This window comes from Heterodontus francisci, chromosome 4, assembly GCF_036365525.1.
Source record: "Heterodontus francisci isolate sHetFra1 chromosome 4, sHetFra1.hap1, whole genome shotgun sequence".
Lineage (NCBI taxonomy): Eukaryota > Metazoa > Chordata > Chondrichthyes > Heterodontiformes > Heterodontidae > Heterodontus > Heterodontus francisci.
The window spans coordinates 146,181,700-146,195,178 of record NC_090374.1 but is presented as its reverse complement, the minus strand read 5'-3'; the positions used below and the strand labels follow the sequence as shown (position 1 = coordinate 146,195,178).

General features: G+C 43.9%; 1 protein-coding gene across 1 annotated transcript in view; it reads right to left on the bottom strand.

The window, feature by feature from the left end:
• Window positions 1–1,140: 1,140 nt before the first annotated feature.
• The window catches only part of slc24a2 (solute carrier family 24 member 2), a 297,402-nt gene continuing 285,063 nt past the window's right edge, over window positions 1,141–13,479 (bottom strand). Inside the window, exon 10 of the mRNA XM_068028910.1 lies at window positions 1,141–1,748. Coding sequence (XP_067885011.1) covers window positions 1,490–1,748 — 259 coding nt within the window. The 3' untranslated portion in view covers window positions 1,141–1,489. The remainder of the gene's footprint in view (window positions 1,749–13,479) is intronic.

Below are 13,479 nucleotides of genomic sequence, written 5' to 3'. Positions count from 1 at the left end.
AGTTTGTTAAGTATTCATTTATTTGTGCGTGTGTGTGCGCGTGTGTATAAAAAGTACACCTTCATACGATTCCAGATTTACTGAATCTGGAATATTGAGCATATTACATAGAGCAAGTAACAGTAGCACAATGAAGAGTCAAGATCTACATTCCGTGTGATGTTAAGAGGGCACAATGGGTTTGCCGTGCCTCACCCTCTACCTGTGTTAGAGTTTCTCAGTAAATACTACACAAAGCTTATACACAGTACGAGGAAATTGATGTAGAGAACTGTGCAAAAGTGTTCATACAGTGAATTCTTTTCCAATGGATCAACAACTTGATTCATTACTGCACTTGCATTTTAAGGGTACAAATACAATCTAATCAAATAAAGGAATGTAGATTTTTCTTAGGTTAAATTTAAGATTCAATTTAACAGCATCTTAAACCTCAACTCAAAGAAAGGCTATTGTAACCTATTACATATCAAGTTTTACTTTGAAAGTGTATTATGGTCTTTAAAAAAAAAACATACAATAAAAAGAAAACATACAACAATGTCGATCTATAATTGTCCAAGTAAAGTGCAGAAATGATCTATAGGCCCTAAGGTGTTAATTCCACAATATGGCAGAATGTCAGTGACTACATTTTATTCTGTTTTAGGCAGCAAAGCGATGATGTGTATTATAGATAAATAGCTATGACCTTAATAATAGATTAATAGCTTTATGACCTTAATATTGTCATTCACACCTGATTGAATTTGCTTTCAAGTACCACGATTTATAGCAGCTTCATTATTTTATTCATGAGATGTACTGATTAAAATTGTTGTGCTAAGCCAAAAAAAGTTATAAAACATAAAATCATGTAATGATTTAATAAATGTGTAAAAAAAAACCCAATAAGACTGACAGAAGTAATTCTGTATCAAACAATTACACCTTCAGTACTAATCTGATTCTCAGTACCCAAAGAACAGGCAGGTTTGGCTAACTGAGAACCCAAAAATATTATGCCCCCAAAAAATGCGCCCAAAAACCAGTTTTATGCAACATTGTCTTTTAAAAATAAATTACTTCACACCAGTCATTCTGAAATATAATGCATTATTTCAATATCTGAAAAACTGGTAGAAAAAAAACTCTGCTACTGAAATATCACCTAGCAACAAAAAAAATTGAAAAGAATCTTAAGGGGCTAGTAACCAACTTGGGCAGTGGTCTTCCCGCAGACATTAGATTAACCCAGAGTAAATTCCCAGAAAGTGTAAATCTCTCTATTCAGGAATGCCACAGATGCAAACACCAACTTTATTCATTTGCTTGAAATGGGAACAGAAAATTAATCAAGCAAAAATACAGTTGTTATTGTTTAGTATTACTTTCTCATTCTCCATTAAATTGCATGGCCAGCTGAGCCAATCTTAAAAGAAAAACAAAGCGGCGGCAGGCAGCATGACTCAATTTTCCCATCAGTACCTCAAGAAAATAAAGTATACAGTCAAAAAGATCCGACTGTTACTGGGCATTCGATGATCTTCTCTTCTAACAGAACACTGACAATCAGAAACAGAATGTACAGTACAAACATTATCAGTCCAAGAATTTTGTTCATTTTCCATTTGCAGGCCCCAATCGAAATGATAACGAAGAGAAGCATGACGAAGAGGAGAACAATAGCACAAAACAGGCCATTGCTGCTGACTTGAATTGGGACAAAGTTGTTCGTAAAGGCGTGCAGGAGCCATGGAAAGGGAAGGCTGCAAAAACATGGAAAAGACAAATCCACAGTTATAATTTCATTACTATTTATGCTGAGATTATTTTTTTTTGAGGACACGAATTTATTTTAACCATGTAAAGAACCAACATTTACCCAGTGCTTTTAAATGTCAAGTGCTGCAGCAAATGATACAACTAAACAGTTAATCTGATATATATTAGCAAGGACACCAAGAAAATTCCCTGCTCTGCTTTGAAAAAGTGCCAGGGAATTTTTTTTTTAATATTTAGCCAAATGGGCAGATGAGTCCTCACTTTAACATCTCATCTTGAATGACCACATGATCTCCAACAATGCAGCACTCCCTCAGTACTTCAATGAAGTATTAGCCTAGATTATGTGCTCAAATTCTTCTAACTCAGAGGCCAGAGTTCTACCATTCAGTCAAGCTGACACTGTCCATATGTTAACTTATTTCTTTCTTAAAGCATAGTAGTTTAACAGAATTATGCTTATGGTAACATTCAGCTGTTGTATGGCTGTAATAAAGACATGTATCCGGGTCTGAGTTGCAAAGAAACTAAAATAAGTGAGGAGACATGCAATGTTACAATCTGTGTGATATGAAATTTGAAACTGAGCTTTGTTAAATCCTAAGAGAAACAGATTTAATTTTTCAGGTTGATGACCTGTCAAATGGTTTTCTGACGAAATGTTACCAGCCTGAAACATTAAATCTCTTTCTCTTTCCACAGCTGTTGCCTGACCAGAGTATTTATAGCATTTTCATTTCCAATTTCCAGCATCTGCAGTATTTAACTTATGTATTGCTGGAGATGTACTGGCTATATTCTGTTAGAAAAGAATAGAATGATGTGCCAGCAGTCTCATGAAGCTGAGCAGTAAAATAGAGGCATTGGAGGAGGATGATGTAGTTAACCTGTTGAATGTTGCAGAGAGGCTAATGAAGACAAGGAGAGATAATACATCACGGTCAGAGATTTCATGATTTTGATTAAGGCTATTTCAGATCTGAAGAGGTTTGACTAGAGGGTTTCAAACAGGGAGTTATAGGAGGGATGGACATGGTGCTGGGAGGCAACATGTTTAAGAACATTCAGAGGTGATAGGTAGGTTGCAAATGGGGTTCTAGTTGGCAAGGACGAAAGGGTTGGTTTTCAAAGAGGGGGTAATAATCATAGAATGGTTACAGCCCAGAATGAGCCCGTTTAGCCCATCACATCTCTGCTGGCTCTCTGCTCCTCCCTCCCTGCCCCACCTACCCACCCCACCCCCTCACCTCCCCCATAGCTCTGCAAATCTCCTCTCTTTAGGTGCTTATCCAATTCCCCTTTGAAAACCATGACTGAATCTGCCTCCACCATGCTCCCTGGCAGTGCATTCCAGATCCTAACCACTTGCTGCGAAAAAAAAGTTCATGTCGCCATTGGTTCTTTTGCCATTCATCTTATATGGTCCTCTGGTTCTTGACCCTTCCACCAATGGGAACAGTTTATCTCCATCTGCTCTGTCTAGACCCCTCATGAGTTTGAATGCCTCTATTAAATCTCCTCTCAACCTTCTCTTCTCTGAGAACAAACACTGATTCTCCAATCTATCCACGTAACTAAAGTCCCTCATCCATGAAATCATTCTTGTAAATCATTACTGCACCCTGTCTAAAGTCTTCACATCCTTCTTAAAGTACCCAGAATCGGACACAATACTCCAGTTGAGGCCGAACCAGTGTTTTATAAAGGTTCATTATAACCTCCTTGCTTTTGTGCTTTAGGCCTCTATTTTTAAAGCCCAGGATCCCATGTGTTTTTTAACCACTTTCTCTACCGCCTTCGATGATTTGTGAACATATACCCACAGGTCTCTCTGCTCTTGCACTCCCTTTAGAATTGTACCCTTTATTTATTGCCTCTCCTTGTTCTTCTTACCAAAATGCATCACTTCACACTTCTTTGCATTAAATTTCAATCTCAGATTTAAAATTTGTAATTGTTCTTCTGAGGAGGGAACTGTTGACAGTCACAGCGTGCATGTGGATCAGAAAAGGGAGGTGTTAGGACTTGAGTAGGAAGGGAACAATGGGCAAAGTAAGCATGAAGGCGGCTGGGTAATTAGAGGGTAAACTACAAGCATGGTAGGAATATGTAGGAGACTGAGATAGGAGTGGAGCAAGGGGGTAAGAGGAAAGTAAGATGAAGTGGAGTCAATCATAGAACCAAAACAAAGAATGGTGCAGAGAACAGATCAGCTGCACTTGGAAACATTATGGGTTAGATTTTGTATTGCAGGTTGATAACAGTTTTACTGCCTGATCTATTTACTTTCCCTTGGTGGTTATGACTGAAATTTTCAATATAGCTCACAATTGCACTGCATGGTAAGATATCACACAGACCAGAGGTTTGCGAATTATTGATGCCAGGTTGAGATGGTTGATCACAGCTAGGGTGGCTCAGCCAGGGCTCCCGATTCCAACTGCTGTCCAGTGACTTTAACTATAAAGTGTACGTATACATCTCAACATTCAAGAAACTTGACACTATCTAGGATAAAGCAATCCATTAAATCGGCACTCCATTCACTGGCTTATACTTCCACTCCCTCCACCATTGGCTTCAATACGTACCATTTACTGGATGCGCTGCAGCAACACACCACGGCTTCTTTATCAGCAGCTGCCAAACATATTAACACCTAGAAGGACGAGGGCAGCAGATGCATAGGAGCAGTACCATCTTCAACTTCCCATCCCAACTGCACACTATTCCGACTTGGAAATATATTGCCATTCCTTCATTGGTGCTCATTCAAAATCCTGGAACTCCCTCTCCCAAGAGCATCGTGGGAGCACCTTCAGCACACAGACTGTAGTGGTTTAGGCAGACGATTCGCAACCACCTTTCTCAAGAGCAACTATGGATGGGCGATAAATACCAGCCATGCCAGTCATGCTCACATCCCAAGAATGATGAGAAATTGGACTGATTAACACTTTTTTTTTTTTTAGGTACTATGAGTGCTCTTCAAACTCCAAGATGGCATCTGGTTCGCACGCACACTCTTGTGGGACGAATGGCGCCAGGCGCTATATTGGTGCAAATGTTAAAGCACGTGCAGTGAGTGCTCACCAGAAATATGCAGAGCAGGCAGATCATGACCTCAGTCAGTGTACAGTGCTGATTTGATGCCAACAGTGCTATTCAGTGTTCCAGCTAATGCCCTCTCAACCTCACACAGCTGGCCATGCATTCAGCAGCAAGAACACCCATCCGTGTTGTTTAAAAGGATCAACTACAAAGTGGTTAGTTGCTGGTTCATTTCCTCTGACTGTTGCCATGATTCTATAAGTGTTTTGTGCTTTCTATAGGTGTTTCAAGTTGCAAAAGTCTACAGGCAGTGTTGTGGCAGGTGCTGAAGGAGTTTTTGCTCACTTCAAGGCTTCTACACAAACCAGCTGCTCCCAGACATGAGTGCACTAGCAGGAACTCCCCTTGGAGAACCAGCAAAGGCCATGCAGAGCAGGAGAAACTGCTTGAAGAGGGAAGAGAAGGGGGATTGGGGGGGGGGGGGGTGGTGGGTGCAGGTTGGTGGGGGAAAGGATCTAAGCAGGAGACTATATCCACCCAGAGCTTTCAGGGAGCAATTTTCCTGTGAGCTGCCTACACTTCACTAAGGAGGTCCTCACTGAAACTTGCCACCTGCTATAAGATAACTTCAGCCTCAGAGGAGGGCCAAGACCCCATTGCCTGTGGGTGTGAAGGTGACCTTGGCTATGAACTCGTGTCTGTCTCCTTCCAGGCAGGAACTGGCAATATTTGCAACATTTTTCAGTTTGCCAACCACTGTTGTGCAAGGGAGGTCACAGAGGTTCTGTATTCCAAGAAAGGTGATTACATTTCATTCCCTTTTGCCAGAGACAAGCAGGTGGAGCAAGAACATGGTTTCGCTAGGATTACAGGCTTCCCCACAATGTCATTTAGAGACATAGAGCTTTACAGCACAGAAACAGGCCCTTCGGCCCGTCATGTCTGTGCCAGCCATCAAGCACCTATCTATTCTAATCCCATTTTCCAGCACTTGGCCCATAGCCTCGTATGCTACGGTGTTTCAAGAGCTCATCGAAATACTTCTTAAATGTTGTGAGGGTTCCTGTCTCTACCACCTCTTCAGGCAGTGCGTTCCAGATTCCAGTCACCCTCTGGGTGAAAGTTTTTTTCCTCAAATCCCTTCTAAACCTCCTGCCCCTTACCTTAAATCTATGCCCCCTGGTTATTGACCCCTCCACCAAAGGAAAAAGTTTCTTCCTATTTATCCTTTAAATGCCCCTCATAATTTTGTATACCTCAATCAGGAAACCCCTCAGCCTTCTCTGCTCTAAGGAAAACAACCCTAGCCTATCCAGTCTCCCTTCATAGCTGAAATGCTCCAGCCCAGGCAACATCCTGGTGAATCTCCTCTGCACCCTCTCCAGTGCAATCACATCCTTCCTATAGTGTGGTGCCCAGAACTGTACACAGTACTCCAGCTGTGGCCTAACTGGTGTTTTATACAGCTACATCATAACTTCCCTGCTCTTATATTCTATGCCTTGGCTAATAAAGGCAAGTATCCCATATGCCTTCCTAACCACCTTATCTACCTGCGCTGCTGCCTTCAGTGATCTATGGATAAGTACACCAAGGTCTCTCTGACCCTCTGTACTTCCTAGGGTCCTACTATCCATTGTATATTCCCTTGCCTAGTTAGTCCTCCAAAAACGCATCACCTCACACTTCTCAGGATTAAATTCCATTTGCAACTGCTCTGCACATCTATATCGTCCTGTAATCTAAGACTTTCCTCCTCACTATTTACGACACCACCAATTTTCAGGTCATCTGCGAACTTACTGATCATACCTCCTACATTCATGTCTAGATCATTAATGTACACTACAAACAGCAAGGGTCCCAGCACCGCACCCTGCAGTACACCACTGGTCACAGGCTTCCACTCGCAAAAACAACTCTCGACCATCACCCTCTGCCTCCTGCCACTTAGCCAATTTTGGATCCAATTTGTCAAATTGCCCTGGATCCCGTGGGCTCTTACCTTCTTAACCAATCTCCCATGCGGGACATTATCAAAAGCCTTACTGAAGTCCATGTAGACTACACCAACTGCTTTACCCTCATCTACACATCTAGTCACCTCCTTGAAAAATTCAATCAAATTTTTTAGGTACCATCGCCCCCTGACAAAGCCATGCTGATTATCCTTGATTAATCCCTGCCTCTCCAAGTGGAGATTAATCCTGTCTCTCAGAATTTTTTTCAATAGCTTTCCTACCACTGATGTAAGACTCATTGGCCTATAATTAACTGGTTTATCCCTGCTACCTTTCTTGAATAATGGTACCACATTCACTGTCCTCCAGTCTTCTGGTACCTCTCCTGTGGCCAGAGAGGATTTGAAAATTTGTGTCAGAGCCCCTGCTATCTCCTCCCTTGCCTCACATAGCAGCCTGGGATACATCTCATCTGGGCCTGGGGATTTATCTACTTTTAAGCTCACTAAAACAGCTAATACATCCTCCCTTTCAATGCTAACTTGTTCAAGTATATCACAATCCCCCTCCTTGATCACTACACCAACATCATCCTTCTCCATAGTGAACACAGAAGAAAGGTAATCATTTAAAACGTAACCAATGTCCTCCAGCTCCACACAAAGATTGCCACTTTGGTCCCTAATGGGCCCTACTCTTTCCCTGCTTATCCTCTTGCCCTTAATATACTTATAAAAAGCCTTGGGATTTTCCTTTATCTTGCCCACCAGTGTTTTTTCACGTCCCCTCTTCGCTCTCCTAATTACTTTAAGTACCCCCCCCCCCCCACTCCCTCCCCCCAGACTTTCTATACTTGTTTTGAGCCTCCACTGTTTTCAGCACTCTGAATCTGCCATAAGCCTCCTTATTTTTCTTTATCTAATCCTCTACATCCCTTGACATCCAGGGTTCCCTGGACTTGTCGGTCCAACCCTTCCTCCTTTACGGGAACATGTTGGCCCTGAAATCTCACTATTTCCTCTTTGAATGACTCCCACTGGTCTGATGTCGACTTTCCTACAAGTAGTTGTAGGTGTGTTCACTTTGGCCAGATCCTGTTTTATCATATTGAAATCGGCCTTCCCCCAATTCAGTACCTTTATTTCCGGTCCATCTTTGTCCTTTTCCATAACTACCTTAAATCTTAGAGTTATGGTCACTATCTCCAAAATGCTCTCCCGCTGACACTTCTACCACTTGTCTGGCTTCATTCCCTAAGATTAGGTCCAGTACTACCCCTTCTCTTGTAGTACTTTCTACGTGCCGGCTCAAAAAGCTGTCCTGTATGCATTTTAAGAATTCCACCCCCTTTAAGCTTTTTGCACTAGGACTATCCCAGTTGATTTTGAGGATGTTGAAATCCCCTATTAACTACCCTATTATTTTTACACCTCAGATTTGCCTACACATCTGCTCCTTTATCGCTCCCTGACTGTTTGGAGGCCTGTAGTACACTCTCAGCCAAGTAATTGACCCCTTTTTGTTTTTACGTTCTACCCATATGACCTCATTTAAGGAACCTTCTAAGAGATCACCCCCTTCTTACTGCAGTAATTGACTCCTTGATCAACAGTGCAATGCCACCTCCTCTTTTACACCTCTCCCCTCCTCCCCCCCGTCACACCTGAAGATTCTATGTCCTGGAATACTGAGCTGCCAGTCCTGCCCTTCCCTCAACCATGTCTCTGTGATAGCAATATCATATTCCCATGTGCTAATCAACGCCCTCAATTCATCTGCCTTACTAGTAAGACTCCTTGCGTAAAAATAGATGCAATCTAGCCTTGCATTATTCGCTTGTGCCTTAACAAGTCTATATTTGCTCTGCCTTCCAGACTAACTTAGTTTTATCTTCTATATTTGACTTCTTCACCCCTTACTGTACCTCCAGTCTGATCCCATTCCCCTGCCAAATTAGTTTAAACCCCCCCAACCCACAACAGCACTAGCAAACCTCCCAGCAAGGATGTTGGTCCCGTTCCAGTTCAGGTGCAACCCATCCAACTTGCACAGGTCCCACCTTCACCAGAAACAGACCCAGTGATCCAGGAAACTAAAGCCCTCCCTCCTGCACCATGTCTTCAGCCATGCATTCATCTGCTCTATTCTCCTATTCCTATACTCACTAGCACGTGGCACCGGGAGTAATCCAGAGATTACAACCTTTAAGGTTCTGCTTTTTAATCTGCTGCCTAATTCCCTAAATTCTTGTTGCAGGACCTCATCTCTACTTATGTCATTGGTACCAATGTGAACCATGACCTCTGACTGTTCACCTTTCCCTTTCAGAATGTCCTGCAGCCACTCCGTGACCTCCTTGACCCTACCACCAGGGAGGCAACATACCATCCTGGAGTCATGTTTGCAGCCACAGAAATGCCTATCTGTAACCCTTACGATAGAATCCCCTATCACTATAGCTCTCCCACTCTTTTTCCTCCCCTCCTGTGCAGCTGAGCTACCCTTGGTGCCACAGACTTGGCTCTTGCTGCATTCCCTGAGAAGCTATCTCCCCCAACAGTATCCAAAGCGGAAAATCTGTTAGATAGGGAGATGGACCCAGGGGACTCCTGCACTACCTGCCTAGTTCTTCTACTCTGCCTGGCGGTCACCCATTCCCTTACTGCCTGAGCAGTCTTTACCTGCGGCGTGACCACCTCCCTGTACGTGCTATCCACGATGATCTCAGCCTCGCAGATGCTCCATAGTCGCCCCAGCTGCCGTTCCAGATCTGAAACACGGATTTTGAGTAGCTGCAGCTGGAGGCACTTCCTGCACACGTGTTCGCCCTGGACACTGGAAGTGTCCCTGAATTCCCACATTGCACAGGAAGAGCACTCCATGCTGCTGAGCTGCCCTGCCATGACTTACCCTTAATTTACTCCCTTAAATTACCCAAAAATTAGATTATTTACACTCGGGGCGTAGATTCCCTAAAAAAAAACCTACCTACTATATTAAAAAAAAATGTAGACCTTTCTCTTTCCTTTGGTTACTTACCCAGCTATTTAGAGTTATTCTCTAACAGCAGTTACTCACCAACCAAACCCCTTGCAGCTTTCCTGTGATGTCACGGTTTTTTTCTCTTTTCAAAACTCCAGAACGCCTGCTCTCTGCTCCCGGTTCTAGGCGTTCCCATGCAGGTCCGACTGCAGGTAAACACTGCATGTTTACTCTGCCCTATACCAGAAATGAAAGGGATTCTACTCCTTTACCGTTTAGCTAGTGTGTGACCATAGGCAAGGAATCATGCACATCAGTGCCTGCTATCCTGGAAGCAGTCACGATGCCTTCACTTTGCTACATTTGAGCCACCGTGGAAAACTAAATGGTGGCTATTGGGCAACAAGGGCTATCCGCTAATGACATGGCTGATGGCATACATACAATGAAAGCCATGCTGCCACACAAAATATAATAGAGCAGACCACTGGTGTGCTAAAACAGTTTCGCTGCTTGGACTGCTCTGGAGCAGTTCTGCAGTACTCAGCAGAACAGGTGTCAAGATTCATGGTAGTCTGTTGCATGCTGCACATCACCATCATGAGGAATGGCCCTTGCCACCAGCTATACAGTGAGTGGTGGTGGTGGTAGTAGATTGGGCAACCGAGACAGCTTCTTTCTGCTTAGGCTGTCCATAAAGAACTCATCCAGGCGTGACAGAAGTAACCACAACCCCAATTCCCCATTCACCATCGTCTCATCTTTCTTACCTCTCTCTGTCACTGACCATCTCAGCATCTACTTGGCCACAATACAAAAATAAAAGCCACCATAAAATAAACATTACAAACCAAATTTATAAAACAAATCATGCAATATTACATATAGAACTCAACTAATCACTGTTGTGCATTCTCTCAGGTCCTATCTTCTGTGTGCCTTTGCCTAGCCTACTGCTCCTGTGCAGTGCTACCCCAGTGGTTGCAGATTTCTGGTTTCCTCCCACAGCCAAAGACTTGCAGGTTGATAGGTAAATTGGCCATTGTAAATTGCCCCTAGTGTAGGTAGGAGAATTGAGGGAAGGTGGGGATGTGGTAGGGGATATGGGATTAACGTAGGATTAGTATAAATGGGTGGCTGATGGTCGGCACAGACTCAGTGGGCCGAAGGGCCTGTTTCAGTGCTGTATCTCTCTATGACTCTATGCCTCTATGACTGCTGACTTCCAGTGGAGGAGACTGCAGATGGCCTTGGAGGAAGACCTCGATCATTTCTGGAAAGCTCGGCTGAGGACTGTACGATAATCGGCACAGGTGGCAGCAGTTTGGGCTGGCTGGCAGAAAGGCAACAGGAAGGGCACTGGCAGAGTGGCAGGGTCGGGAGGATGAATGCTGTCTTTTCAAGAAAGGACAACAACAGTTTTGTGCTCCGTAGAAGCACTGCCACTCCTCTGGGGTGGTGCTTCAGCACTCATAAGTAATCAGTTAGACGACAGATTGCTGGACTGCTGAGATACCCTGCGAGTCCCTCTGAACAATGGTATTCACAGCCACGATGGCAGCAAGCTGACTTTGCATGACAGCAATCTGGTCTTCCACTGTAGCACTCAGATGTTGGGCAGTTGATGCGTGTGCTGCAATGGAAGCTGTGACATTGACCATCAGATGTTATGATGGTAAGTGTGTAAACAGTGTTGGTCATCACCTCCATGCTGAAATGGATGGGCTCCAAGCTTTGTACCAAATTGGTGCTGGACTCTATGTTCCTCGACACTGACCACAGCCTTTCTGGGAGGCTTCCCAGTGCACCAAGCATTTTGTTGTACATAACCACTGAAGTCCTTTCCAGTGGAACCAATGTACGAGCACGCCCTTTGTTGAGATGGCACCTAAGCTATCCTTGCCCCCATATTGGCTGCATGTCACTTGTGCCTGATGTCTTCACCACGTACAATCCCACCTGTAATCTATCCTTTATGATACGCGCAATGTCTGAGCTAGTGGCTGCGAGTGTAAAATCAAATATGAAGATACTGTCATTTTCAATGGTTTCAGCCCTGCTGCTGGCCACAGCCTCAGCAATGGCCATCTTAATAATGACCAGCAATGTCTTCTCCATGAGCATTAGGATATACAGGCACAACTGTTCCCCTCCAGTTAGCTCCAGCTGCACCACCTAGTCCTGTAAGAGAGAGGGAAGTGTGCCAGTGAATGTTGTGCAATCTGTTTGTCATGGTTGACTAGCTAGCAGCAATGCAACCTGTGAAATATCAGTTTGAGGCTTGCAACAGTGCTGAGTGTGTGAGGGGGAGGTGAAGCTATGAATGTCAGGTATGAGGCCTGAATTATGAGAGATTGTTGGTAGGTGAGTGATGGAGGTGTGGTGATTTAAGCAGTGACTGAGGCTGCTGCTGCAGTTGGCAGAATATAGCATTTGAAGAAGCGTTCACTGACCTCCACCAAGACCTCCAGTGCAGTGTGTGGAAACCTTGGAACTCGCTCTTTTCTATGTTGCACCATTTCTCACTGTTTCACAGGTCAGATTCTCTTCAACTGTGTCTCTCAGCACCTGCTCCAGCTGCAATGCACCTCCTCTTTAAGAGGTACAGGGTAGCTTTAAGTGGTGCTAGCCACTCATGATATTGGGTCCCTGCTGAAGAAGTGTGGTTGGGGCTGGCTGGATGTGGAGATCATTCAAATAAGCAGACAGCACAAAGTTGGCATGCTGCCTGTAATCAGTGGATGTGGGTTAATTGCACAGTGCAATCTTGTTTTCAGGGCTGTCCAATTCATCGCCAATATGTTTATGTAAATGCAAGTCAGCAATGGCATTGATAAAGACCTATGAATTGGTCTTGCCATTCAGTGGTCAGTGTGCTGTACATGAAGCAATGGGAAGGGCAGAAATGTAACAAATGGGAGAAAATTAGATCCAAATCTGATTGTTAAAGCTTTAACAGTCGGTATAGAAAACTGATGAGAGCAGTGCAGTGAAGAATCCAAATGGACCCTTTTCTTTGATATTCATAGAAACATAGAAAATAGGAGCAGGAGTAGGCCATTCGGCCCTTTGGGCCTGCTCCGCCATTCAAAAAAGATCATGGCTGATCGTCTAATTCAGTACCCTGTTCCTGCTTTCTCCCCATATCCTTTGATCCCTTTGGCATTAATATATCTAGCTCCTTCTTGAATATATTTAATGACTTGATCTCCACTGCCTTCTGCTGTAGAGAATTCCACAGGTTCACCACCCTCTGAGTGAAGAAATTTCTCCTGGCATACCCTGTATCCTGAGACTGTGATTCCTGGTTCTGGACTCCCCAGCCATTGGGAACATCCTCCCTGCATCTAGCCTGTCTCGTCCTTTCAGAATTTTATAGGTTTCTATGAGATCTCCTCTCATTCTTCTAAACTCTAGTGAATATAGGCCTAGTCGACCCAATCTCTCCTCATACGTCAATCCTGCCATCCCAGGAATCAGCCTAGTAAACCTTCTTTGCACTCCCTCCAAGGCAAGAACTTTCTTCCTCAGATAAGGAGACCAAAACTGCACACAATACTCCAGATGTGGTCTCACCAAGGTCCTGTATAACTGCAGTAAGACATCCTTACTCCTCTACTCAAATCCTCTTGCAATGAAGGCCAACATACCACTTACCTTCCTAATTGCTTGCTGCACCTGAATGCTTGCTTTCAGCGACTGGTGTACAAGGACACCCAGG